This window comes from Miniopterus natalensis, chromosome 20, assembly GCF_054644295.1.
Source record: "Miniopterus natalensis isolate mMinNat1 chromosome 20, mMinNat1.hap1, whole genome shotgun sequence".
Classification (NCBI taxonomy): Eukaryota; Metazoa; Chordata; class Mammalia; order Chiroptera; family Miniopteridae; genus Miniopterus; species Miniopterus natalensis.
Window position 1 is genome coordinate 17321210 of NC_142100.1, and position 26834 is coordinate 17348043.

General features: G+C 51.1%; 1 protein-coding gene across 6 annotated transcripts in view; it reads left to right on the top strand.

Annotated features, from left to right (window-relative positions):
- Window positions 1-26834, top strand: part of TTC28 (tetratricopeptide repeat domain 28) — a 463353-nt gene that overhangs the window by 419189 nt on the left and 17330 nt on the right. For all 6 annotated transcript variants that reach the window (XM_087828508.1, XM_087828509.1, XM_016198630.2 and 3 more), the window contains 3 exons: window positions 11039-11183; window positions 22420-22599; window positions 24777-25497. In XM_087828508.1, coding sequence (XP_087684634.1) covers window positions 11039-11183; window positions 22420-22599; window positions 24777-25497 — 1046 coding nt within the window. The remainder of the gene's footprint in view (window positions 1-11038; window positions 11184-22419; window positions 22600-24776; window positions 25498-26834) is intronic.

Consider the following 26834-nt stretch of genomic DNA (forward strand, 5'->3'; position numbering starts at 1 on the left):
GCTCAGTGACTCATGGGTTCCTTGGCCCTTTTGTTCCGGGTGGTTTGCTGGACCTGTTTTGTGATAAGGCTGCTGCAGCTGATGCAAGTCAAGAGAGCATTGGCTTTAGAGATTTCTGTCTTGCCATTATAGACTTGGTCTTTGTTCTGCCTTTGCTTTTGAGTCTCTGCAACTACTCTTTTTCTTCTTGCTTGTGCACTTGGGCAGAAAACACACGTGCATGCTGAGCCCAGGGCAGGTACCATTCGTGAGGAGGAATGAGGATTCTTCTCCTGCTTAGCACCCTGAGCCTGGGCCATGGCTGGGCCTCCAGGGGGCAGAGAGCAGCCCTCAGAAAGGCTTCTGCCTCTTGTTCCTGCAGAATGCTTTGAAAGTAATGCTGAGGGCTGGAAAGCCTGTGTGTGTGTGTGTGTGTGTGTGTGTGTGTGTGTGTGTGTGTGTGTGTAACCTGGGGCAGTTAGCAGATCATAATTGCTGCAGAAAAGAAGAATAGGACAGGCTTTCAACTGCACCTGGATTCTGGGTCCTAAGGGCAGTACCTTGACACTGAAGGTGTACCCATCCAGGATCAATTAGGACCAGAATCCCAGAGCAATGTTCTTACTTCTGTTGCCACCGCTGGTACAACACACATCCTAGGTCTTTACTTTTCCATGTTATGGCTATATGTGTGATATGATGTGGAGAGGGGTTTTCCTAATGCCCAGAGATGAGTGACTAGAGCTGAAACAGAGGACAAAAAATTGTTAAGTCTCCCCATTCTAAAGAGAGGTGCCAGAGCCTTCCTTCTAGTTTCTGTGACTTCCACCTAGCACCTCAGCCACATACCCCCACCTCTAAAAGAAAAATGGGCTGAGGAATTGACAACTGGGATCCTTTGGCTTGGTTAGGGGTCTTCTAAGATAATCAGTCACAAAAATTGGGGGCCCTGAAAGAAGAGCAGAGAGACATCACCATCCCATGGGACCAGCCTCTCGTGACTGGTGCAGGGAGAGGAGAGACTAAAGACAGACCAGGCAAGAGTGGGCCTGCCATGGCATGGTCTGCATGCCCATCTCTGATGTGGTACAGATGTGTGCCTTTTCCAGTGGGTAGGTCACCCAGGCTCAGCCAGCACTGCTTCCCCACCCAGGAGGCTGCCTGTTGCGAAGAGGACCTCGACAGTAAGAATTATGGGGTGTATAGCCAGTGGTAGGACTAGGGGGACAGGGGAGCCAGAGCAGGCTGCCTTTTTGGGGGTGTGGTATGCATGGGGAAGCCCCTGGGCCTCAGAAGCCAGGGGGACACATGAAGGTATGATAGCAGTGCTTGCCTTCCTATTTCCTCACCACATCTACCCTCAACTCCAGAGCCAGGCCTTGACAATGGGGAAAGAGGAGTGCTTCCAGAGCCTACCCTGCCCTCCAAAATCCATGAGCAAAAGGCTGGCCTGCAGTAGGGGTGGGAGGGGATGTGGTGTGCACTGCATAGGAGGCTGGCGACCACTTCTGCCCAGGATTCCTAAAGGCCTGCGGAAGAGCACTGACTAGAGAGAAATAAAACTGTTCCCGCAGGGCCAACCTAGTCAGTAAACTGGAGCCCGTGCAAGCCTGTGTCCATCTTTCATTTGTGTGTGTGTGTGTGTTTGTGTCAGAGTCTACGTGGATGCATCAGCATCATACCTGCCTCCAGTGCCACCTTGGAGCAGCTGTGCAATGCCATCAAAGTCCATTGTAGGTCGGGAGGCTTATACAGATGGTGTTCTGTGTATCCTGTGTTCCTAGGTCTGAGCATTTTTCTGTGGTGAGGCACAGAGTGGAGGGGAGAAACCTTGGTCTCTGGGGCCAGACAGACCTGGATTTGAAACCTGGCTCTACCTTTTATTAGTTAGTGGGTAACCTTGAGCCTTTAATTTTTTCATCTGGAAAATGGGGGTAAAGATGCCTGTGGGTAGAGTTATTACGAGGGTGCAGTAACTGTGATGATGAATAGGCAGTCCCTGCTATGTAGTAAGTAGTTTCTTTCTCTCCGTGCTTGGGTCTGAGGTTTCTATGGCACCAAAGTGGATGAATCAACCACTTTTTGAATCAAATCTTTACCCCAAAACCTGATTGAATAGCTTGATGCTTCCTCCCCTCACAACCTCTCTCTGGCCCCCAGATACCAGAAAGCCTTTGACTAAATGCAGACTGATGATCTGATTGGATATCAGTTACAGCCACAGCTCTGGCCTTGTGTCTTGAGGTTCCATATTCAATTCTGGCTGGTGTCCCACCAGTCCTGTCCTTTGCGCTCTGTTGGTGGCCCCAAGGCTCCGGGCCAAAGTTCTGTCTGCCCTCCTGATAGCCCCGACAAGAGGGCGGAATGTTCTTTCCAATCCTGACCTGGGCCAGCTCTCATGGTGGTGGTTCTGGGCAGGGGCCTTCCCTGCCAACAGTGGCTACACAGGTGGGCCCAGTCACTGTTCTTCTCAGGGACCCCTGCCTGTCCCCATGCGCTGCCTCAAGGCTCCCACCAGGTTAACAGAGCCCTCATGTGTGGTTTCTCCATCTGTGCTTCTGTCCAGATGAGGTGAGGTGTGAAACTAAGAACTGTATCAGAAGTCACTCTAAAATCAGACCCAGCAGGTAGTGACAGGTTTGTTCAGAATGCAGTTGGATTCCCACAGGTTGCGTCTAAGTATCAAGCTTGCCAGTATGACTTAAGGCAAATTTAATTTATAAATAATTTTTTTTTAATGCTTGTATATTTGTTCACTTTCTTGTTCCACAACTGAAGACAGTTTACCAAAACATACAAATGCCACCAGATATATATTAAAAAAAAATCAATGGATGAGAAAACCAAGCTAGAAGGAAAATAAAGGTAAAAGAGAGGGAATGAAGTTTATATACATGTGTTGGACACTGGAGACGGATACAGATTGGACCCTGAGATTTCCCAGCAGCCAAAGTGGAGAAGGCAGCCCAGCCACTGTCTGCCCTGGTCCTGGCCGAGGACTGGACCTTCTACTCAGTCTGCATTCTAACAAAGTCCCCAGGTGCTTCACTTGGAAAGTACAGCTGGAGTTGAAGAAGTGCTTCTCCTCCTGCACTCCCCACAGCTGTTCTACCCCCAGTGATCTCACGCCCCAAGTGCAGTTTATCGTGAAGCCCTGCCACGTCAACCCTGTAACGTTTCTGGAGTCCACCCCTCTGTTTATTACCATTGCTACATTTATCCTTGAGACTCACTCTTCTCCAGAAATCACCATTTAACGTGACCCTAGGAGCATGCTCACAAGTTGCAGATGCTCAGCGAGATCACAGCCCTGGGTGCGGAGCTGGGCTCCCCCCATCTCCCTAATCCCCTGGCTGAAACTCCATTACCCGCACTGCTCTTCTTACCACTCACCTCACCACCTCCCTCTGGATGGAGTGCAGTTCTCATCACTCCCTCTCTTACCCATGGTCCCCGAGGCTGCCAGTGGAGTGGAGTTGAAGTGGCAGAGCTTGGCATTTGAGTCCTTACAGTCTGGCCCTGCCATCCTTCCCACCTCCTGTTACATTCTTCCCTTACCCTCTGTCCTAATCTTTGAGGACCCTGGACCTGCCGTTTTCTACCTCAGGGCCTCCACTTGGGCATAGGGACATGGCCAAAGAGGGCTTTCCCCTGAGGTGCCCTCTGAGACAGCCTCTTTCACGACTCCATCTTGGATCATCCTGACTGGGAGTAGTTTTCTACTTCTCTGAAATTCCCTGGCACTTTATCTGTTGGATAAGGAGCCACCACCTTTTGTCTCAAGTTTTAGTTATATGTATCCATGTCCTCTTTATCTCCTAGGTTGCACCTTTGCTCAAGGCCCGATCATGTCTGATTTCTCTCAACCCCCAAGGTGCCTCTCACTGTACCTTGTGTTAGGTAGGTGTAGATACTTGCTCATTTATGGAAGGAGGGAGGGGGGAAGGAAAGAAGGAAGGAAGGTTGGCCAGGATTGAGACAGACATTAAAAACAGCAACAATGGTGATGTTGATGACAAAGATGATGATGAAGGTCTTAGTGGGGACCATCTGATGATCACTTACCAAGAACCCAGAACTTTATGTGCATGATCTTAGTCAAGCCCTCCAATAGCTATGAAGGGTACTACTGCAACACTTTTGAAATATGGAACTTGAGGCTCAGAGAGGTTAAATTAGTTGCCTAGGGTCACACAGCTAAGAAGTGACAGAGCTAGCATTTGGATCTAGAGCTATCAGTCTCCAAAGATAGGGCTCCAGCCCCCCAGACACCCATCTAACACTCCTGCCAAACAATCACTTGGCCTTTGCTTGAACTCCGCAGGGACAGGGAGCATACTGCCTCCTGAGGTGGTGCATTCTGTCTTTGGACAACACTGACTAACATAGCTCTGGAGGTTTTTTATGAGCCAGTAAATGAAACTAGCTTGGCGTTTGCTCGGGGGGGGGGGGGGGGCATGCTTGGACCCACAAACTGCCTATGGCTGCAGGGCCCTTTTGAAGGGGTTTTTGCTGTGTTGCTGAACATGAATCAGCTGCGCAGGCCACCTTTTCTCCTCTCCATCCCTGAGCACATGATGAGCCCATCCCTCACTCCCTCACTGACTTCCAGCTCTGATCATTTGTCCTGATGTCTGAATGGGGTCAGCAAGTAAATTCTGTGCAAGACTGGCCTGGGCATCAGGTTTTCCCAAGGTGACCATCTCCAGGCTTGCCCGTGGAGCCTCATACACATGAGGCTGGCCACAGCAAAGTGCACTGAGTGGGCAGAGGATGTGGCTCCCGTGGGAGGGTGGGCCCAGGCCTCCTTGTGTGCCACAGCCCTTGACCTAGGCCATGAACCTACCCACAAACACAACATGCCTGGGAGAGCCTGAAAACCAGGGGAGAGAAGCCACATGCAGCCCAGATTCATTCCTGGTCTGGAGAGGAGCTCTGCTAAGCCCTCCCAGCCGCAGGCTCTTCTCCCAAGGAGGGAGCAGACCTAGTGAGCAGGCACTTGGTAATTAAGGAGGTGAGCAGGCAGAAGTGCCAACAGCTTATTGAATAAAGGCTTAAGATGCAGCTTTTGACAGCCTTTATCTCCCAGAGGGGACAACCCTTCGCATGAGGATGTTCATAGGGGAAAGTCACTGGCATCAGAGTCCTTTTCTTAAATTGAATTGAGGCAGCTCTGGCTTGAATATATAATGGATTTGCCAATTAATTTTTCCATTGGAGCCTTAAAACCCAGATACTTGTTCAAATCTGAGGCCAGCCATTATCCTCAAAAGACACAGATCAGCGTTCAGAGCCCTGGAGGGGATTTTGGAGCATCTTGGGCTGAGGAACCAACCATTTACAGGCAGCAGATCCCAATAGAACAGGAGCTCTGCTCACTGTCAGGTGCGCTCCCAAGAGCAATCCTCCTGTGAGGCAGGAAGTCCCCATTGGAGGGTGTCTGAGGCTCTTGAGGCTCATGAGCAGTAGAGGCAGGACCCCACCAGGCACAGGACAGGAAGCCTGGCTTACCCTGTGGCTGTGAGCGCAGATAGGAAGCCACCCAAACTGGCCATTGGAAAGTGAAAATGTGATAAAGACACCCTGAGAAGGTGAGGAGCCATGCGCCTGAGCAGAGGAGGAAATGTGGGTCTAAGTAAAGGCAGCTACACCTCGAATGAGCTCACCACCACTGAAAGCAGCCTCCTTCCTCCTCCCTGCTCCCTGCACAACCCTGGGAACAGGTGCTCTGTGCAGTGCTTGTCATCCTGGGGGAAAGGGAGCACTCCATATGAGTGCTCAGGGCCAGAGGTCACAGCAACTCTAGGCTTCAGGCTCCCCAGAGAACAGAGGCTGTAGGCTTCCTGGCTACCTAACCACTTTGAGGAGTAGGGCCTTGCTCCTGACATTGGGCCTTAGGTGAGATGCTTAACCTCGAGTCCTGTCTACTCATCTGTAACAGTGAAGGGAGCTGGGGTACCTTGTGGTGAGGATGCCACTGATGTACACTTGTCACAGCCTAGATCTGGCCCACATCAGAAGATGCCCCATATTGATTAGTTCCCTTTGTCCCCTCCCTTATGGTAGTGTGAAAGATGTTATGGTCAGATGTGCCCTGAGGTTAGTGTTCCTGGCTCAACTTATTCCATTGCCCTATATCCTGACAGGACTCTCGTGCCTGGTAGAAGTTGAGATCAGGAGGATAGGACATGGGAAAGGAGAAGACACTTGGTGTGCCTCGGCTCTCTTGCCCACATTCAAGCTTGAAGACCATGTACATGCACACTCATAGCAGCTCTCAGGCCTTGCTGCGTCCTCATGAGATCATAAGCTCCAGGAGGACAGGGACCCAATCTCCCTTTTGACTATGTCTCTCTGCAGTCATCCTGGGCCAGCCTCTGAAAGCATACATAGCTGAGGGCGTGAATGCCATCACTTCTCTGTGGTGCCACAAGGAGCAGAGCCCTGGCAAAGCTAGTCCCTGTGTCAGGTTGCCCCTTTGCGTTTTCATGAAGTGGCACCTTTCCTAGCTGCTCCCTGCACTCTGCCGGGGTCTCCTGCCCCTCCCCAGACCAGGTAGTCATGTTCGTTCATAGTCTACCAGAGTTTGCCGCTCGCAGTTTGCCCCTGCCTGCTTCCAGGTTCAGGCATATGTAGGGGAACGCGCAGCCAGCCTGTCCATGAGCTCTGCTGCCTCGCGATTCTTTCTGGTTGCGCCAAGCTCTAGGTTGCTGGTTGCTCTCTCCAGGTCTCAGAGACAGGTGGGGCAGACTCTCAGGGCCAGGTCACTCTGATAATCCCTGGAGTCCTCAGGGTTGGGGGACCCCTCCATTAGTCTCACCGAAGGGGGTGTCAAGCCCCTGCTCATTTCCGCCTGCTCATTGAGGCCTCCGTCTTTGGATGTGAACACCCAGAAACCAGTGTTGTGGTGGAGGCTCACCATGCTTTGCTGTCTGCAGTGGCCTGTCTCCCCTCCTAACAGAGCCCTGCCTGGAAGCCAGAGCAGCTAACATGTGCCCGGAGCACTGCAGTCTGACTGAGACTTCCAGCACGCGTTCCGCAGGTGACCCACAGCATCCCCTCATGGGGCTTGTTCACACCTGGCAGGAACACCATTCCCCATCATTGCCGCATGCGGGGCTGCATCAGTGTGTGTGAGTGTGAGTGTGAGGCCAGCACACAGGGTCTTCTGTGGGCCCAGCCCAGTTATAAATCTTCCTGCCTGGGAAATAGATCTCTTCATCCCTGAAAGGAGATTCATGAGCAGTGAGTGCTGCCAGGCCGCCTGGTGTTTGTCATCATTCCAGAGACATCAACTACACCCTGATGCTCTGCCCTCCTCGGTAGCGCTTCACATATCATCTCTGAGCTTTGCATTTTGTACGTGCAGGGACCAGGCCCCTTCCCCCTTGCCTGCCAGCCTGGACATGTGCTTGCTCCCTCTCCTTTTCCCATCATCACACAGATGGCTATGCAGTGGAGAAAATGAATATTTCTCCAGAAGTAGATTAATAAACATCATCTGAGGAATGAGTTAATAAAGACAACGTGGTGTGAGAAAATGCCGAGAGCTAGACTATCCATTAGTCCGACAGGGTCCCTGGCAGTAAATGGACAGGCCTGGAGGAAAGTAAGCCAGTGCCACCTGCTGGAGCTATGTGGTGGTGCAGCTGTGAATCGAGCCTGGCCCTCCTTCAGAAAGCTGCACAGGGCAGATGTACCTGCTGTCAGCTTCACCCTTACAGACCCAGCAGCCAGGAGGGCAGGGGTAGAGGCTAGTGTAGGCCTACAGGTTTCTCAGTGTGTCCTGAAGGTTGGGAAAGCAGAAAAGGTGAGGAGCAGCAGCAGGGAGTGCTGCTGCCTGAGGCTGGGAGCTGCTCGAAATAGATGCCTCCAGCTCAGGGAAAAAAGAGTCTTGATGAAAAAGTCTTTGACCTAAAATTATTGTTTCAGGTTGGTTGGTTATTTTTGTTTGTTTGTTGTTTTATTAACCACAAGCTGAGCATTTTCTGGCTTTGTTTACATTGAAAAGGACATCTTTAGGGCTAGATGCCTGCCACTGAAGAAGAGCACAGAGCAGAGGGGCAAACTCAGGACTCCCGCCTGACCAGTGAAAGAAGCCTTGTGACCAGGTCCAGGTGTGCCACCCAGCCTGGGCTAGCCAGGCTCAGTGCCCAGAATCTACTTCTTTAGAGACAGTTCATCTCTGACCTGCAAGGCCTCAAGAGGGCCCAGGGTAGTAGGCTGAGAGCCAGAGTTCATGCATCATCTGGAAGCAGAAGTCAGCAAATGTAGGTGGGGCACCAGGGGCTTGACAGCCTGGGAGAGAACAGGACAAAGTCAGGTGCCACAGGCAGGGTGGCTCTGCTGAGGCTTGAACATGACCACTTGGCCTCCATGAGCAGGTTTACATGCCCTGGGGTACCCTGCCCACCCCCAGAGGAGAGCTCTTGACGAATCTACACTGGCTAGAAATATACAGATACCCAGAAGGGTTGTCCTAGGAAACCTCTGCAGGGTAAGCAAATGCTTTGATCTACCTCATGTTCACCAGCTCTGGTCAAAGACATCTGGCTTCTTAACAGAAACTGGCCAGGAGTGAGGTTGGGTGTCACATGGCCTGATGGTGGATGCTTTGCACAGCCCTGTAAGACCTGTTGGAAAGTTCTCAGGGATGGGCGTATGTTGCAGTCAGCCTTAGGAAGGAATCCCTAGGAAGGAATTGGCCTGGAGGAAGAACTTCTGTTCAGGCTGGTGAACTTGGCCCAGTTACCCCTCCAGCCTGCAGCCCCATCCCTCTGTCCACTTGCCCCAACACTTATGGCCCCAGGCACCCCAGTCTCCAATCCCAATGTCTATGCCTTTTCCCATGTTCTCTGGGTTTGGGAATGGCCTTTTCCTTGTTGTCCACAGGCAGGATAACTCCAGATCATCCCTTGTGCCCATATCAAATGGTCTCTCCAGGAAGCCCTCCTTCTGCTCTGACTGACCAGCTGCTGGTCAGGGTCTGTGCCTTGGTTCCCATCTATAGACTTGTGTGCCTGGCACATCATGGGCAGCATTGCATGTGGAATGGGTTAGTGTTCTTGGGCCCTTTTAGATGCCTTGGGCACTTCATGGGGCTCAATAAAAAGACACCACTGCCATCCACACTTGCACTTGAGTCCCCAGTGCTTCTCTGCCCTCCCACCCAGACCTCTGTCCTACTCACTCCCCCATCAGCTAAGACTCCCACCGCCTTTCAGGTTCTGGATGCTTTGCAGTCATGCTCTCCAGTCCCCACACTCCTTGCCTGTGGGCTGCATTTCCCCTTTGGGCTGAGGCAGCGAGGGTTAACCAGACTCAGGTCTGTGAGTGAGGTTACAAGCCCACAATCCAGGCAGACACACTTCTAGGGAGTGAAATGAGAGGTGCACAAGGGAGAGCACTGAGTGGTCCTGCTCCTGTCCCATCCTGCTGGCTCTCTAGGCTGTGATTCGTCTAGAGATGTAAGCGCACACACAGACACTGTGTGTCACACCAGAACATCCCCTGTGGAGAGCAGTCTGCTTCTCTCCCCTTCAGGGGAGCATTGCTCTTTGCAGTGTGTTCTGTGGAATTAAGCCAGCCTCGGAATGTCACTCCAGGGTTATCTGTGCTTCACTGGCTCTGATGGCAAAGACAGGCCTCAGCCTCAGTCACTTGTAATTATGTATTTCCTGAGTGAGAGAGACAGAGGAGTGGACTGGAGCAGCTCTCAGGCCCCCCAAGTCCTTGGCACTTTCTTCCCTGGCAGCGATCAGGGTGGGGGGTGTACTGAGAGGGCTCACAGCTGGCTTTTCATAACCCTAGATTTAGGTCAAGGGGGACATTGCTGAGAACACCAAGCAGGATTGGGGAAGACCAGAGGGTTAAAGCCAAACCTGGAAAACACAACCGAATCTTTTAAATCATTCCATCTGAAGGTCGTGGATCCTGGCCTCGCCCTGGAGGGAAAGCTGCCTTCTGTTTTTTTCTTAGGTAACAACCAAGGAGTTGCCACTACTAGCAGCCCAGGATACTTACCAAAGCTTGGCAGTGTGTCTGGTATGAGAGCCGGTCTCTATCCTTAAAGGTCCTTGAGTACTCAGCAGAAACCCCAAAACTGTGCCGAGTGTCCTGATCAAAGTTAAAGACTGATGACTGTCCACTAGCCATGCAGAAACCTTATCAGAGACTGTCCTGGGGCCACACCAGCCAGGCTGTGGGGCAGGTCCAGATTGGAAATGGGTTTGTTTCCTCTCCTGCTGCCTCTTCTGCTCACCTGTGTGGTTTGTCCTTTGCAGGTCCCCAGGGCCTGTGGTAGCGCCCTGCAGGTAGCTGGTGCTAAGGAATCATTTTCTAAATGAAGCAACAAATGTCCTCATCCTCTGTCGGGAGTGTGAAATGGGGTCTTTGGGATCAAAAGTACCGTCTGTATTAACATAACATTTCCTGCAAACATTGGAACATAAATTAAAAAGCAAAACAAAGCCCTGCAGCCATGCTAGAGCTGACCCGCTCTACAGATGCTGCCCGGTCAGCTGTTCCCAATGTCTCACCTGATGGGATGGGGCCTCAGGGCCTGGAGCCATGCTGGGCTCATGTGGCTGCCCAGTGACTGACCTGAGGCTGAGAGGTTGGGGCCAACATGCTCCTTGTCTTGTCTGAGCCTCCTGCCTACAGATTAGTTGGCCTTGGGGCACTGTCCTCCCTGTCTGTGTGGTGGCTGCTGCTGATTCTAATGGTCCTCATGTTTGCCTGCACAGTCATGCCACACAAGGATGTAATTATATCCTGTGAACAGCACTTTGCGACATTTTATTATTCAGGAAAACTCCATAGAAATGTAAGCTGTTGTGTACAGCTGGTTTACCCTGCAGTTTCTGTCAGTGCTCACTGTTCTGTGAAAATTACCTGAAAAGGAGGGAGGAGAAGGGGTGAAGCTGGGAGGGAGCTGGGCCTGGCCCTGCTGTGCAGCCTCCACCTGCCTCTTCCAGGAGCTGGAGTATTGAGGGGTGAGTGGTGAGTCCCTGCCAGCCCTGCCTGTGCCCTGCTTAATCCCTGGCCCTTCTCTCCCCAGGAGCTGCCAGAGCATGACGAGCTTGGTCAGCAACTCCATGTCACCCACCAAGGATGGGACCTCCTCTCTTCCCAGGAGGCAGAGTTCATTCGCCAGGCCCCCGCTTCGTGCCCTGTACGACCTGCTCATAGCACCCATGGAAGGGGTAAGTGCCCCCTGGGGCTACAAGGCTTCAGAATGCATCATTTACTGCTCACTGCCCACGTGGAGGTTTTCCAGAACACCAGTCTTCTCTGTCCAGCTTCTCAGCCAGCTTTTGAAAGTTGGCTGCTCATTTAGACAAGGCCCTGAGCTTCCAATCCAGCAGACCTGGGTTCAAGCCCTAGCTCCGCTTCTTACTGGCCTGGTAAATTCGGCCTCCATTATCTCAGGTGCAAAATGAATGATGTTCCCTTCCCAGCTTCCTCAGACATTGGAAGGCTCAGGAAGGCACAGGGCACCCCAGCAGTTGTCAGTAGGAACCACCCGAGTAGACGTGATGGGGGACGTGTATGTGGCTTGCTACACCCTGCTGGGGGTCCTTCCCACAGCCCCACCTCTCATTTGAGGGTCTTGCCTGAGCAACTTTAAGCCAGGTCTGTGTTTTCTGGTGAGAACAGAGCCCTCAGCTTGTGCCATCGTCAGGAGTCGCTGACTCCGTCAGAGTCTAACATCTAAGATACTCTTGCACTGCAATTTCTCGAGGTAGTTGAGAGCAGCGGCTGCCAGGTTTCTGTGGCCTTGGTCTTTGCACATCATTTTCCAGTTCAGACAGGGCTCTCTAACGGTGGGGTGCTGAGGGCTCGGGGTTCCTTATGAACCTGAATATTGAGCCTATTAGATGCTTTTGTACATGTGTATTAGTCTGCTCTGGCTGCTGCAGCAAACACCATGGACTGGACAGCTTAAACAGCAGACACCGATCTCTCATGGCTCTGGAGGCTGGAAGTCTCAGATCAGGATGCCAGCATGGCCAGTTTTTGGTGAGGGCTCTCTGGCTTCAGACAGCCACCTTCTCATTATGTCCTCACATGGTGGGGGGGAGGGGGAGAGCACTCTTACAAGCGCGCTAATATTATGGGGTTCCTGCCGTCATGAACTCATCTAAACCAAATAACACCCGAAGTCCCCACCTCCAAATACCATCACACTGGGAGTTAGGGTCTCAACATATGAATTTGGGAGGACACAACCATTCAGTCCATAACAGGCTCCTGGGAAAGCGCAGGGTACCTGCAGCAAGTGGAGGCTGCCCCAGCCTCAGGTGGGGAGGGGCGTGAGTGATCCGCTCTCAGGGAGCAGGCAACGAGCCTTAGGGAGATGGGGGTGGGGAAAGCACAGAGCCTTTGGGAGCCTGTAGGATGGACTCGAGTCTGGCACTGCCCATTCCTGGCTGGGTGACCTTGGCCAGGCTCCCGTCCTTGAGTACTTCTGTCCTCATTAGAAAATGAAGATGCTGCTGCTGAACATGTCAGGTTAGAGCAGGGATGGGATCAGGTGAATGTGAAAAGCATGCAGGGCAGTGGCAGCAGCAAGCGTGCACCTGGCCAGTGGTAGCTGCTGGGAGCCAAGGCTTCCCGTACCTGGAGCCTCCAGTCACATCAGCACAGCCAGCAGCCCAGCTCTGTCCTCTCCTTCCCTGCAACGCACTCAGCCATCCTTTCCTTCTTAGAATTATTACCTCTCAGTGTCCTCCTTTTACTGAGAGGACCAAGATGCAGAGAACGCTCAGAGTGTCTCAGATGCCCTTGTAACAGCCTGATTTATGTGCTGTACCTCAGGAAAGAAACACACACATGTACCTTTAGGCTGATTTTTCAACTTTCCTTTTCTGCCATAAACCATCATGCACACCATTTCAGTGACTTACTACCAGCCCTGACCCCTGCATTTCGCAATGATCCTGCAGCTCCTCTGAAGGCTATTGGGACCCTCCATCATTTCATTCACTGGGGCAGTGAGTCCCTTTGCATTTTCTCTTTTGCTTTCAGGTCCCACATTATTTGCTCCATGAGTGTTGACTCAGTGGGACTGGGTAGAGCAGAGGGCAAAGATGGAGACAGGCTGTGACTGTTGGCCTATACCATGGGTCACTTCAGTGTGTACTCAGAGGTTCAGGCTGTCTGGAGCTGGTGAGCTCTTTGCCTTTCTCTGGCCCAGCTCTGGTGTCCTCTCCACTTTGAAGCCTTCCTTGCCCTCTTCTCCCCATACCCCACAGCCTTCATCCCTTCCTATCCCTGGGCCCCATATGTTCCTGATGTCTTTCATGGCACCTGATACTTAGACTCAGGACTTAGCTCTTGGCATGCCTCTCATTCTCTCCCTTGCTGCCCACCTCACTCCCTCAAGGCAAGGATGCCCCCTCAGTTCTCTGTCCCTAGCAGCTGGCATGGCCTGGTACATGTTGGCACTCAGCAAAGTTTATGCTACATGTTCCAAAGCTGCATTTGCTTTTTGGGTCTAGTCTGGCATAGAAAGCAGAAGACCCATGGCAGAAACCAGCTAATAGAATTTTCTGTGGCCCCTCTTGTGTGGCACCTGGGTACTTTCTGAGAGGTTATGAAGCAGAAGGAAAGGGCTGGGCCTGTTCTTGAGCAGCTTTGAATCTGGTGAGCCCCTCAACCCTGCCAATGCACAGTGCCAAGTTTCTGGCATATTCCACGGTAGGATCACAAGTCCAGCCAACATGCCTGCAGTTGACCCACAGCTGAGCATTGTTTCAGTGGCTGATGCTGCCCCATGACTGGGAAGGGGCTCTGCACCTGAGGCAGAAATCCTATAGGTGGAGAGCATTGCAAAGCAGCAGCTGGGGAGGGAGAGACAGTCCTTCCCTCCCCACCATAGTGTTTCTACCTGAGAGGAGCTGCTGCAGTGCTGGGAGTCATCCTTGAAAAGGATTCTGTGAGTCTATAAAGTCTGCACTGTGTTTTTTCAGACAGATTTTCTCCCTGAGGACTTTCCCCCGTGACTTAAAAAATAAAACTATGCTAATGAGATTAGTGGTAGCTTGTGTCTAGACATAACGTGTTCCTGCAGAGGTGCTAGGAAAGGGAACATTTATGGATTCGAGCCTTGAATAAGTTAGGACATTGATGGAAATCATCTTTATAAAGTTAACTAAAGAAGGGTAAAGCCCTGCCCCAGAAACGAGTCACAGAATACTAAAGGCAACAGTGGCACCCTGTGCATCCAGGAGCTACATTGTGTGAGCCTCTGTGACAGGGTTGCAGAATAATCTTGAGGTGAGGCATCTCGTTGCACATCCTTAGTTTCTGATATTTACAGCTGTTCTCTTTTGTGACTGAAGTGTTTGAATACAATGGAGGAGTTTGTCTGCTTCAAATGTGACACAGAATGAAACCTCTCAGAGACAATTGAAGTAAATGATCAGAGCAAGTGCTTTTCCTGGACTCCTAAAGTGATCCACTGTGCTTCACTAAAAACACTTAGCTGAAAAGTTGGGCTCTAATCAGGATTTCCTTCCCCTTTCACCCAGTCATTCAATCATTCATTGGCACGGTTCCGTTCAGGTGGGGTGGGTCAGAGTCAGAGGCGATGAGCCTGGGGAGGTCCATTAGCTCCTCCTCAGTGGGGCTGCCCACCTAGAGGAGGAGGCCTGGGTCATCCTCAGGCTTCCCATGGCAGGCACATCCACCTGCTCTGGAGGCCACTAGAGGGCGACACGACACCGTCAGCCACTCGCGTGCTGGTAGCTCCAGACTGAGCCAGATCCTCCTCCACATTGTCATTGAAAATATAAGTCAAAACCGAAAGTCCAAGATTATGAATCAGTGACACTTTAAGACTAAAACGATTAGCCTCTTCACATGGGCCTTGTAATTACTTGAACAACTACCTTTGTTTAGCCGCAGTCCTGCTGCTAAGGGACTAGGTCAAACAATATGAAAAGTGGAACAGAATAATATTTTACCCTAGGCTTGCACCAGTGTTTGATTTAATTTGGCTTAAGGGAAATGCCACCGTGGCTCTTTCCTGGAACTACACTGTCCTTTGCTGTCAGGATGGGGTGAGCATGTCCAGTTCTCTTTAAGGAGGGCCCAGTTATATCTGATGGCACATGAGCCATCACCAGTCATTAAGTCAAATCCTGTCTGATACCCAAAGGAGAAAATGGTACCAAAGAAAAGTTGCAAGTGTCTAGTGTAAAAGGGACTGGGACCCTGTTTATGTCTGTGGCATTTACTTTTAATCAAATTAGAGTGAAGGATAGTAACCCATGCCACTGAGCCTGGACTTCCCTGCTTTTGTGAAAGGTCAGACCCCAGACCACTCTTGTCCTAGCAGTGGGATCACTCAGACCACGCGCTGACAGATGTGATGAAGCTGCACAGGGCTGCTCTAGGGGAAGCTGCTCATTCACTCTGATCCCAAATCACCCCCTCAGTTTGCAGATGGCGCTTCATCCAAAGCCGAAAGCTGATTTAATCAAGGAACCAGATTTAGAATAGGAAATTCCTTATATTACTCCTTAAAGTTCCAGATTTGGGGACTTTCGGGATCCTTGGAGTTAGTGTTTCTTCTAGTCTTTATTATCCTTATTGCTATTGCCATTTCAGTTCCCTGTTTCCTATATGTACTGTCTGAAAAGCCAAGGCTATAGGACAGGTAGCCAGAGTGCAAGATTTTGATCAGAAAGAAAAGTGCTGCTTGTCCATCTCTGGTCTTGACAAATGAGGCTGCCTGTTGAAGTGGAGTTACCTATTTCAGAACCCCCAAAACCTGCTTAAAACTTGCTGATTGTGCTGGTTAGGTTGGTAAACTGCCTTCCTAAACACTGGAGCTCTGGGAATTCACCCCAACCTCTCATCTAAGAATGTGAGGCAGAGCTCTGGCTCTGCCAAGGGTGCAGACATGAGGAGAGCTTGGCTTTGGCTGGGTCATGACTGTAATAATTACTGCTCTGGGGGAAAGGACTCTTACAAAATCAAGTAATGTAATAACCAGCTTACTCTTGAACAGATGCCCCAGGAGACGAGACTGACCATTCAGATGCCTATTTTCTAAATAGATTGGAGGGTTTGGAGACAGCCAGGGAATGTTTGTCCATGGAAACAACCAGCCAGCCTCCGTGGTGTGGAGTGGAAGATTAGGCCCTTGAGACCGGCATGCTTGGGGCTAGCAGCCCCACCGCCAGGCTATCTAATTGATTTCTGATTGAGACATCTGTAGTAATATTCAAGTGAGGACAAACATCACCCAAGGACAGAGGCATTTCCACAGCTGATTAGGGGGAAAAATGGAAGCAGTTTCTCGCAAGCTATCTGTCCACTGGAACCAATGGTGAGCGCTCCCCAACCAACCAGCAAGTTCCCACAAGGTAAATGGTTTTCTCACCTAGGTCAGTGCTACTGGGTGAGAGTCATCTGGGTTCTGGCTCTATCCAAGCTGATGTTCAACAGCAGCCATCTCAGCCTTACCTGGCAGGTTCTGGGTAAACTGGGGCACCCCTGCCATTCAGGGTGCATGGGCCCATTTTGATAAGGTCAGCCAAGAAGGAGAGAGGGCCCCTATTGCACAAAGGCTCCTGCAGCGTGAGCAGCCCCTTTGGCTGATTTGGCTGAAGTTGGTCCCTGGATGGAGGCAGGCCCTTCTGACTCTTGCTGGCCATTGGTAATGATTCACCAGAACCCAGATTCCTCACCCCTCTCCTTCTTAGGTTTTGCAGGCAAGCCAGTGCTTTGTTGTTTGGTTGGCAAAGAATACAGTTGAGTGGAAGTGAATTTTTATTTTTGCATTTCTGGTTGGAATACAGTGTCTATAATCCTGGTAGATTCTATTTTATTTAATTAATTTGTTTATTTTTAATCCTCACCCGAGGATATTTTTTCCATTGCTTTTCAGAGAGAGTGGAAGGGGAAGCGGGGGGCAGAGAGAGAGAGAGAGAAAAACATTGATGTGAGAGAGACACATTGATTGCATGCACCCCGACTGGGGCTGGGGATCGAGCCTGCAACCAAGGTACGTTCCCTTGGCCAGAATTAAACCTGGGACCCTTCAGTCTGAGGGCCGATGCTGTAACTACTGAGCCAAACCAGCTGGGGCATCTTGGTAGATTTTAGTCATGGTTTGAGGGTTCCTTACAACAGGTACAGTAGTCTCCCCCTTATCAGTGCTTTTGCTTTCTGCAGTTTCAGTTACCTATAGTCAACCATGGTCTGAAAATATTAAGTGAAAAATTCTAGAAATAAACAATTTATAAGTTTTAAATTGCACACCATTCTTAGTATCATGATGAAATCTCACACTCTCCCTCCCAGGATGTGAATTATCCATTTGTCCAATAATTCTACCCTATATATGCTGCCCACTATTAGTCACATAGTAACTGTCTGGTTGTCATATCGACTGTGTTATTGCAGTGTCTGTGCTCACGAAGCCCTTATTTTGCTTAATACCACATTCACTTAACTCATATTACAGTATATTGTTGTAATTGCTCTATTTTATTATTAGTTATTATTCATATCTTGCTGTGCCTAATTTATAAATTAAACTTTATCATGGGCACGTATATATAGGAAAAACAAAATATATAGGGTTCGGTACTATATGTAGTTTCAGGCATCCTTTGGGATTCTTGGACTACTTACTGCATGTGATATGTGCTGAAACTGTATCCATCCATCCATGACGCCAAGATTCTTCTAAAGCATCACAGAAAAGGTTCCTTTACCTTAGAAGTTCTTTTTGATTAATTCAATCAAAAATATGAGTCAGGGAAAAATCCTTAGGCCCTGTACATGGATCTGGGGTATCCAGATTCTCAGCAGTTCTTTGCTGTTTGAATCTTTGTTATAGACAATCAAATCCATTTTATCCCAAATCCGATCTACCCAAAAGCTCACAGACCCAGTTTTCTTTCCTGCCCCCACAATGATCAGGGATATTCATTTCTCTGTCCTGTGATGCTGTGACACTCTGAGGGTTCTCCTGTGAGAAGGGGGAGGCTAAAGGGTTTCCACAGCACCAGGGCATATGAGCAGGTGGAGAGGACAATGTCCCCAGATGTCTGTGGATCAAGCCAGTTGGTGTGAGCAGTGGGCACGATATATCGTGTCATACAGATGGCTGTCTGAACCCTGGTGATGTGCATGGAGCACGTAGTTCCTAAGCCAGAAGTCAGGACACATGCGGCATCACATTTCTAAACAGTTCAGGCCTCCTAGTCACCATGAGTTTACATGGGAGATCCCCACGGACTAAAATGGCAATCAAATCAGAATTCGCCACCTATGCAAACATTCGGGACAGTGGGGGCTGCCTGGGAGAACTGCAGACTCAGATATTTGACTTCAGGGCAGTTGGTTGGTAGCAGATCTCACACGTGTGACATGTCATGGACACTCAGGAGTAGCTCTGGATGATGATGATGATGGTGATGAAGGTGAGGATGGCAGTGACATTGGTCTTCCAGTTCCTAGGTTAAAATTTGAAGCTGGATCCTCCAGAGAGGCCATTTACATGTTTTATCCACATGAGTGTTTATAAACACCAGAGGGAAAGAGAATGAGCTATTCTGGAAAACAATTGAGGCCAAAAGGAGAGAATACATTTGTGAATTCACACTTGGCCAGTATGTACCAAGTGCCCACTGGGTGCCAGGAACGCGCCCCACACCCTGCTGCAGCCGGCACTGTCCCACAGGCCTGTGAGGCAATGGAGATGAGTGTCTTTGGGTTTGGAAACTGAGGCTCAGGGAGTTTAGTGTCTTGTCCAAGTGCTCAGAACCACCACACTATCCCCAACCCTCAGCACATGCCCCACGATCTAGCGATTCCAGGTCCCCTAGAGCTCCTCACGTAGCAGACCGACCCTATCCCATGGTGAAGGCCTCTCGCGGATTGTGCCTTTCCTTCTGGTCAGTGGAGAAGGCTTTCCATCCCCTCAAACCCAGCTAGACAGACAGTAGGGTCCAGTCAGGAGACAGAAACCACTCAGTAGGTCAATCAGGTAAAACTTAACATGAAGGCTTATTCCCTGTGGTAAAAGAGTAACTGCGAGATATAAGAAACACTCTGTGGTTCTCTCTGGCTGAGGGTGTGTGCCCAAGAAAGGACAAACATTCGAGGTGTGGCTCATGGTTCAGCCCACTGGATAACGGAGATGTTGGCCAGGCCCGAGCCAATCTAGAGTTGCTAGGCAAACAACAGGCCACCCTCTCAGTGTAGGTGGGAGAGCTGGTGCTGACCTAGGGAGTCCAGGTGCCCGTGGGGACAGGAGGCCTGCAGAGTGCACAGGTTGTACAGGCCCTGGCTTCCATGCAGACAAAGCTGTGGAAAGGTTATTGCCACGTGAAGACTGCAAGTCACAGAAGGACCATGTTCTGGGCTTCCCTAGATGTGTACACCCCCCACCCCCACCCCACTCCCCGACCTAGGTCACTGGCAGGAGAGCCTCTTCGCCCGCACCCCTTGGGGGCCCTCCAATGAGAAAGCTCAGCACCTGCTCACCTGACAGGAGAACTGGCTGCAGGAGTCCAGTGTATTGCAGAGCAGGTGTTGATGGGGCATCAGAAGCTGAGGCTATAAACTAATAACAGCCAGCCAGAGCCATCTCCAGGGTGCCCACCACCCACCCCGTGTAAAGAACCACCCTCTCCCCTCTGCAAAGATGGGGCCTTAGCCGAACCTGTCTGCTCATTGCCGGGCACTCGTCCCTCCCCTTCCCATCCCGCTGGCCCTCAGCCAGCTCTCCAGTGCTATTCGCTGCCTGGACTCACTCTGTGATGGGCAGGGTCCCAGCCCGTTGGTGATGAAGGGGTGCTCCCTGGGGGAACAGATTGTAGTATACCTGGCCTCCTTGTCTTGTTCTACTTCAAAAGATCCATTTGTAGAAACTTCAGAGGTCAGAGAGTGTGAGTGTTTGCTGGAATTTGTTAGACTCTGTTAGCTGCAGGTGCAGGGGTGATGCTGAGCCCTTTTATCTTCCAAACCCAGGACTTAAGAAGCCAGCAAATACCCTTTCTAGACTGACGCGTGGAGGTGCAGAGTAGCATTTTCTTAAATTGTCTCTCCTTTTTCATCTAACAGGTGATAGGAATTTGGATAGAGATATCACTTTATTTTCTTTTTCAAGTTCACATTGGATTATAGCTCATCTTTCTGTATAAGGGCAATGCTCATATATCCTGGAGGCAAAATTCAGAGACGGTTTCCAGGGCATCCTTTCCAACACGCTTGATCGGTTTTCCCACTGCCTTTTAACGTGCTGTCATTGTGCCGTGTGACCTTCTGCCCACAGGCCAGTGCTGCTGTCACCCACCTGCTGCCTCACTGCCTGGACAGGGGTCCCATTGAGGGCCTCACCCAGGGCTATATGCATGTGCTATCTCAGTGGCAGCTACGAGGTACTGTCTCAGGAGGACCCAAATCTACAAATTGGGACATGCAGTTCAGAGAAAAGTCTCCCACTCTCCCAGGCTAGGATTTCAGGGACTTCTCCCTTTCCTCTCCATTACTCATTTCACCAAGTCCTGGCAAGTCTCCTTGTCCCTTCTCAGTGTGCGTCTCTGGGTCTGAATTACCACGCATAGTCTCATGCCGTGACGCAAGCTGTCAGCCTCCGTGTTATACCTCTTACCTTACCCATCACTCCTTGATTTGTCCTCGATTCACATGTGTAGGTGTTGTCATGACTGGGGACTTGTCCTGGGGAGGTCAGTTGCCTGTGGGATGATACCTGACAGAAACTTAATTGGGATTTGGGTCCTGCAGAGGTGGGGTTGGCACCTTGTCTAACAACCCCTGGTGACTCTAGATCAGCTGAGGATAGGTTTGGTGTTGCATATGGCAGGTGGCCTGAGTTCCCATGTTGCCCACAGTAGGGCTCTCGCTGAGCAGTGAGCAGGTGTCACTGTCATAGTTGCTGACCCATCACTGAGGTCAGGACATCATCAACCAGGCTGCTCCAGCTCAGCTTCCAGGTCCACTAGGAACACTGCAGCAGTGCAAGGCACAGCCTCCCAGAGCAACTTCCACCTGCCACACCAGGCAGGGGGCTCAATGTGGCCCATAGTGGGGACACCGGACCTGGGAGCTGACAGATGGTGTGAAGCAGGGCTGTGGGTACCCAGGCCTCCCCACCTCCCTGTGCCAACCCAGAAACTTACCATGGACAGAACTGGGGGCACTGTGACACCCCATTTCTTTCTTCCTGGATCCTACAATGATTTTTTAAAATCCCTTCTTGGAAAATAGCTCTTAAAGCAAGCAAGAAGCAAACTGGCCTAATAATTTTTATTTTTTGCTTTATTTAGATACATCTAGAATTTTAAAAAAAGAAAAGGCCACAGGGTGTTTGTACAAACTGAATGTCCTGCCAGGCATGTGTCACTTTGGGTTAGCGAGTGCCTTCTGCCACCCTCAGCCAAGCGCCCCCAGCAACACCTCAGTGGACTAGGCATGCACATTCGTTTCTCCCTAGGGGGTGCTCCAGTTGGTTGACAGACAGGGTTAGGGGTGAGGGGATCCTGGCTGTGACTCCTGCAGAGCCAGGGACAGGCAGCAGCCTCCGCTTCATCTCTTTATTCACGCTCAGCTCACCGAGTCCAGTGTTCCCAGTTGTTTCTTCTTTTGTCAAGATTCATATGGCCTTGGTCTTCACAAGCAATTCTTTTGGAAAGAAATGCATCTGTAGAGAATGGGAATGAGGGAGTGTCTGTCTGTCTGCTCAGGGTCTTCATGTACTCCTCCCTCAGATCCTCGAGACAGGCCTTCAGGAGTGATGGGGGTCACATCCCCCTGACAGCACTGCAGAGCCCCAGGCCAAAGGGCCATCCTCTTCTCAGAGGAGCAGCACAGCGGTCCAGAGGTCACGAAAAGTCCCAGAATCCAGAACTCTCTTCTCCAGGGGATGTCATCCTAGTTCCCAAACTGTCTCTTTGCACTGTGGTTTTCTAGCCTCTTGTCCACAGAGATGGACGACACGTCCCACTCTGGTTGAGTTCTCACTGCCTGTTTTGAGAGCAGTCATTCCCTGCTTCAGTGCATCCCCTGCGGTGGCCCATGACTTACAGAGCTCTTTCTGGGATAATTGCCCTTTGCATTAGTTCCCTGACTCCTATAGAAATATCTGGATCTGCTGGGGCTGGTCCTGACTTTGTGAGACGTCTCCTTTGTAACTGGTGACCTATCTCCCACCTTCCCCTGTGGACTTGAAGTGACTGTCCTCTAACCTCCTCCTCAGGGCCTGTGAGATCAGTAGAGCCCCCACATGGTGATGCTTCTGTGAGCAGCACCTAACCCATCACCCACGTGACTGTGTGGACCTTCAGATGTGCCTGTTCCTCCAGGCGTATTTCAGTCCCTGCTCAGGGTTGGCCTGGTGTGTGCAAGCTCAGGCCCTGCCAGGCCCCGTGTCAGCCCTCTGTGCTTGCTCTGCAGGGCCTGATGCACTCCAGTGGCCCTGTGGGCCGGCACCGGCAGCTGGTCCTAGTTCTGGAGGGGGAGCTCTACCTCATCCCTTTCGCCCTCCTGAAAGGAAGCTCCTCCAATGAGTACCTGTATGAGCGCTTCGCCCTCATCGCCGTCCCTTCCATCCGCGCCCTCGGCCCCCAGTCCAAGGTAAGTCTCCCAGCAGGCCTATGGGTGCCACGCTCTTGGGTCCATGAGGCATGCATGGTCTTTGGCCAGACTGGGCTCTGAAGTGATAGGATGTGCTCTTTTCAAACTGTTAATTGTATAGTGTGCAGCTGGGTAGAATGACTTTAGATCTATTAGAAGGCAAGAGTGTAGCCCTCCTGACCCCTGACAGTTCTTTGCTATTTCAGGAAGCCACAATTTGGGTCATTTATCTTTCAGTTTCTTTGCTGTGACATCAGGGTTGTGAGCTACTCAGAGGCACTAAGCCAGGCTTGAGGCCAGACTGAGTACCTGAGGAAGCTGGTTACCCACGCAGGACCCTAGTGAGGGGTCAAGGCACAGCCAGTGCCATGCTCATCCCACCCTCACGCTGCCCAGTGGAGGGGCCCAGGCAGCAATGGCAGGCAGACAAGAGTAGTGTCAAGTGGAAAAGAGTTCCATAGGCCAACAAAAGAACTGAAAACAAACGAGGCAACTTTCAGGGAACAGGAAAGGTCTCATTCAGCAAAAAAGTCAGTATGGGAAGAAACATTTGAAAATGAGGAGGGCAACAGTGGGCCATCCATAGAGTCGCAGGTCTCACCCCAGTCACCCTTGGCCCTGCCCACCTGATTAGAGAGCCGTTTGAGCCAACCCTAAATTATCTTCCCCTTTTCCAAACTCATTCAGAAACCCCAAGACCCTGGCTTCCTTCTGGCCCTTCATGGCCCCATGCTCCCTATCCACCTGGCCCAGTTGCAGGACTGTCATTACCAGCAGGACTTGAACTGCTCCAGCTTCAAACCAGAACATGCCTTCCGGATGCCGGCTGCTCTCAGGGCCCCTCAGACCACCAGGCAGGGCTTGGTCAGATGGGCCTCCTGCGGTGAGAGAGTGTCAGCAGGCTTAAACACCCAGGCCCGGCCCAGGGTGCAGGCGGCCTCCAAGGGACCTGCCTTGACCGTTGGCATAGTTTAAACCAGGTCATTTTCTGCTTCACGGGGTTCTGGAGATCTTAGTTTTGGCTACTTTCGTTGCTGAATCGTACCTTTCTTATGGGACAGAATCAATTCAACGCGAAAGAAATTATTTTCCCTGAGTTTTCCTTCTGTTCTTGGTTGACTAAATCCCAGATGTGAAGTGAGGTGGCCTGGCTGGATGCTGTCCCACACAGGGGCAGGCTCACTGCACCTGCTGCCAGGAGCACCCCGGGGATCAGAGATCACCTCTGTTGAGAGAGCTTCATGTTGGAGACAACAGTGAGCTGGCTGTTTGCCAGTGTCACCAGGAGATGGAAGAGTCTCATCTCCTGACAGGCACCCAACAGGCATTTCTCTTACTGAAAGTTTAAGACATCCCCAAGTGTAAACACCAAAAAGTTATTATTTTTTAATCCTCACCCAGGGATATTTTTTCCATTGCTTTTCAGGGAGGGGAAGGGAGAGGGGGAAGGAGAGAGAGAGGCAGACAGACAGAGACATCAATTGGTTGTCTCCTTCACACACCATGACTGGGGCTGGGGATCGAGCCTGGAACTGAGGTATGTGCCCTTGACCAGAATTGAACCCATAACCCTTCAGTACATGGGCTGATGCTCTAACCACTGAGTCAAAGTGGGTAGGGCACCAAAAAGTTATTTTGGAGTAATTTAATACTTGATTTTCCCCAGAAAGCACCAAAAGGCATCATCATGGGGGAGGAAATCAGAACTTTGTTGGACTTCTTTATGGTGATTTTATAATTCACTGATGTTTTTATTTTGCAGCACATAAATGGAAGGGAACTATAATCTTTTCAGTACACCGTGCCTATAAAGGACTTAATTTGGCCTTGTCGCCTCTGAGTTTGACTTGCTTTGTAAATAAAGCCACCCCCACATCCTGACTCATCAGGAGTGGGTTTCCCCTTATTTAGGGGTGAGAGACGAGGGTCAGGCAGGCACCACAGACCCTCACCTCCAACACATTCTGTCTCGTCAGTACCTCCTCCCCAGGCCTCCTGGGGTTTGACAAACGGGAAGCTCCTTTGTCAGTGGCTGTTGAAAATTAGAGTGAACAAGGTTATTGGGGAACAGGTAGAGCCAAGGTAGACCCAGCCCTGACTGAAGAGCTGACTGTCCCTGTGCTTCTGGAAAGTCCGGCCGGTCTGATGGTGGTGTGCTTGTCCTTCCTCCCTCCTAGTCTCACCTGAGGAAGACCCCACCTACCTACTCCAGCTCCACGTCCATGGCAGCTGTCATTGGCAACCCGAAGCTCCCTTCAGCAGTGATGGACAGGTGGCTGTGGGGGCCGATGCCATCAGCTGAGGAGGAAGCCTACATGGTGTCGGAGCTGCTGGGCTGCCAGCCCCTGGTCGGCAGTGTGGCTACCAAGGAGCGGGTCATGAGTGCCCTGACCCAGGCTGAGTGCGTCCATTTTGCCACCCACATCTCTTGGAAACTCTCGGCCTTGGTCCTCACGCCCAGTGCCGATGGCAACCCTGCCAGCAGCAAGAGCTCCTTCGGCCATCCCTACACAATCCCAGAGTCCCTCCGGGTGCAGGATGACACCAGTGACGGCGAAAGCATTTCGGACTGCCCACCCCTGCAGGAGCTGCTGCTCACGGCGGCCGACGTCCTGGACCTGCGGCTTCCCGTGAAGCTGGTGGTCCTTGGCTCCTCTCAGGAGTCCAACAGCAAAGTCACAGCCGATGGGGTCATTGCGTTGACACGGGCCTTCCTGGCTGCTGGTGCACAGTGTGTCCTTGTGTCTTTGTGGCCTGTGCCTGTGGCTGCTTCCAAGATGTTTCTCCATGCTTTCTACTCATCCCTGCTGAACAGCCTGAAAGCCAGCGCTGCCCTGGGGGAGGCCATGAAGGTGGTGCAGAGCAGCAAGGCCTTCTCACACCCTTCCAATTGGGCAGGTGAGAGCACGGCCACCAGCTGGCACCTGTCAGGGCCTCAGGTCGCTCCTCACAGCCCCTGGGAGGGGTGGGCAGGACAGGGCGGGGCACTGGGTAAGGCAGCATGGGAAGGTTCAGGGAGAGAGCCTCCTTTCCTGAGACTTGCCCTCTGCCAAATCAGTCTTACTACCATGGTATTAAAATCGGTTTTTGACCAAGGAGCAGCAGAACAGGTTGCCATCGGAGTGTGAATGTAAAACTCCTCCTGAGGTGTTTGCTGGATGACCCATTTTATGGCACCCTTGTGTAAAATCCCATGACTGTAGAAAACAGTGGTGTGGTAGAAAGACCCTAGATTCGGTATTCGGAAGACTTGGGTTTGATCTAGCTCCAGGTCCAGGCTGTGTGACCTGAGACAGGTTACTAACCCTCTCTGAAGCTCAGTGGTAACATGGGGATGATGGTGGCGGTGCTGATGATACCTCCCTGTCCACGTCTGAGGCGATCTTTGAGGAGTAGGTTGACTGTCTCGTGATGCGTGAGGTACTGCACATTCTGGAGGGCCAAGAGCGCATGCTCTGAGTGGGCCTTTCTGCACGGGGGGAAGGAAGGATGTTCCTGTGACAGCTGGTCACAGGAAGGAGGGCAAGGGACTCTGTCTCTCAGCTCTGTATAATGACCTTCATCCTCCAGGGTCCCTGTTGACCCTCCCATGCGGGAGGCCCCCCTGATAGGCTGCAGTCCAAACCCAACTTGAGGCCATTCTTCCACCAGCCTTCCACCCAGCTGGGGTGGTCTTGCTGACACACCTCATGACCTTCAGTCTGTGGTGGTCTGTCAGAATTGGCCCCTACACCTCCTAGGACTCTGCACCAATGCCATAACCATAGTACTGCTCCATAAAGCAGTGTCTTAAACCTTGAGAAACAGAGAAACATCAAATATACTATTTTCAAATATTTACAATTTGTTTCAATGGCAAAAAATGTACCATCCATGGGTATATTTAAAAGTTGGGAACAAAAGAGTAACTTACTCTTCCTCTCAAAATCAATCCAGTTGACATGTGCTGATATTGGTGCCATTTTCCAAAGTTGGATAAGCCCTGAAGTGGAGCCATGGTGTTCCCAGGCCCGGGCGGCCAGAAAACAAGAATGCAGGGGTCCTGGGTGCGGAGCTGTGCTGCCTGGTGCCAGGCACATGAGCTGTGTTGTTGATATACAGGAACATTTGTTTACATCACCAGCACAACACAGCTGCAGTAATTTTTCAAAAGGGCATCCAAAGACTATGTAGAATCCCTCCTGTTTCTTCTTGTGGCTGGAGAGAAACATTTAGTTGGTCTAACAGGTCTACTC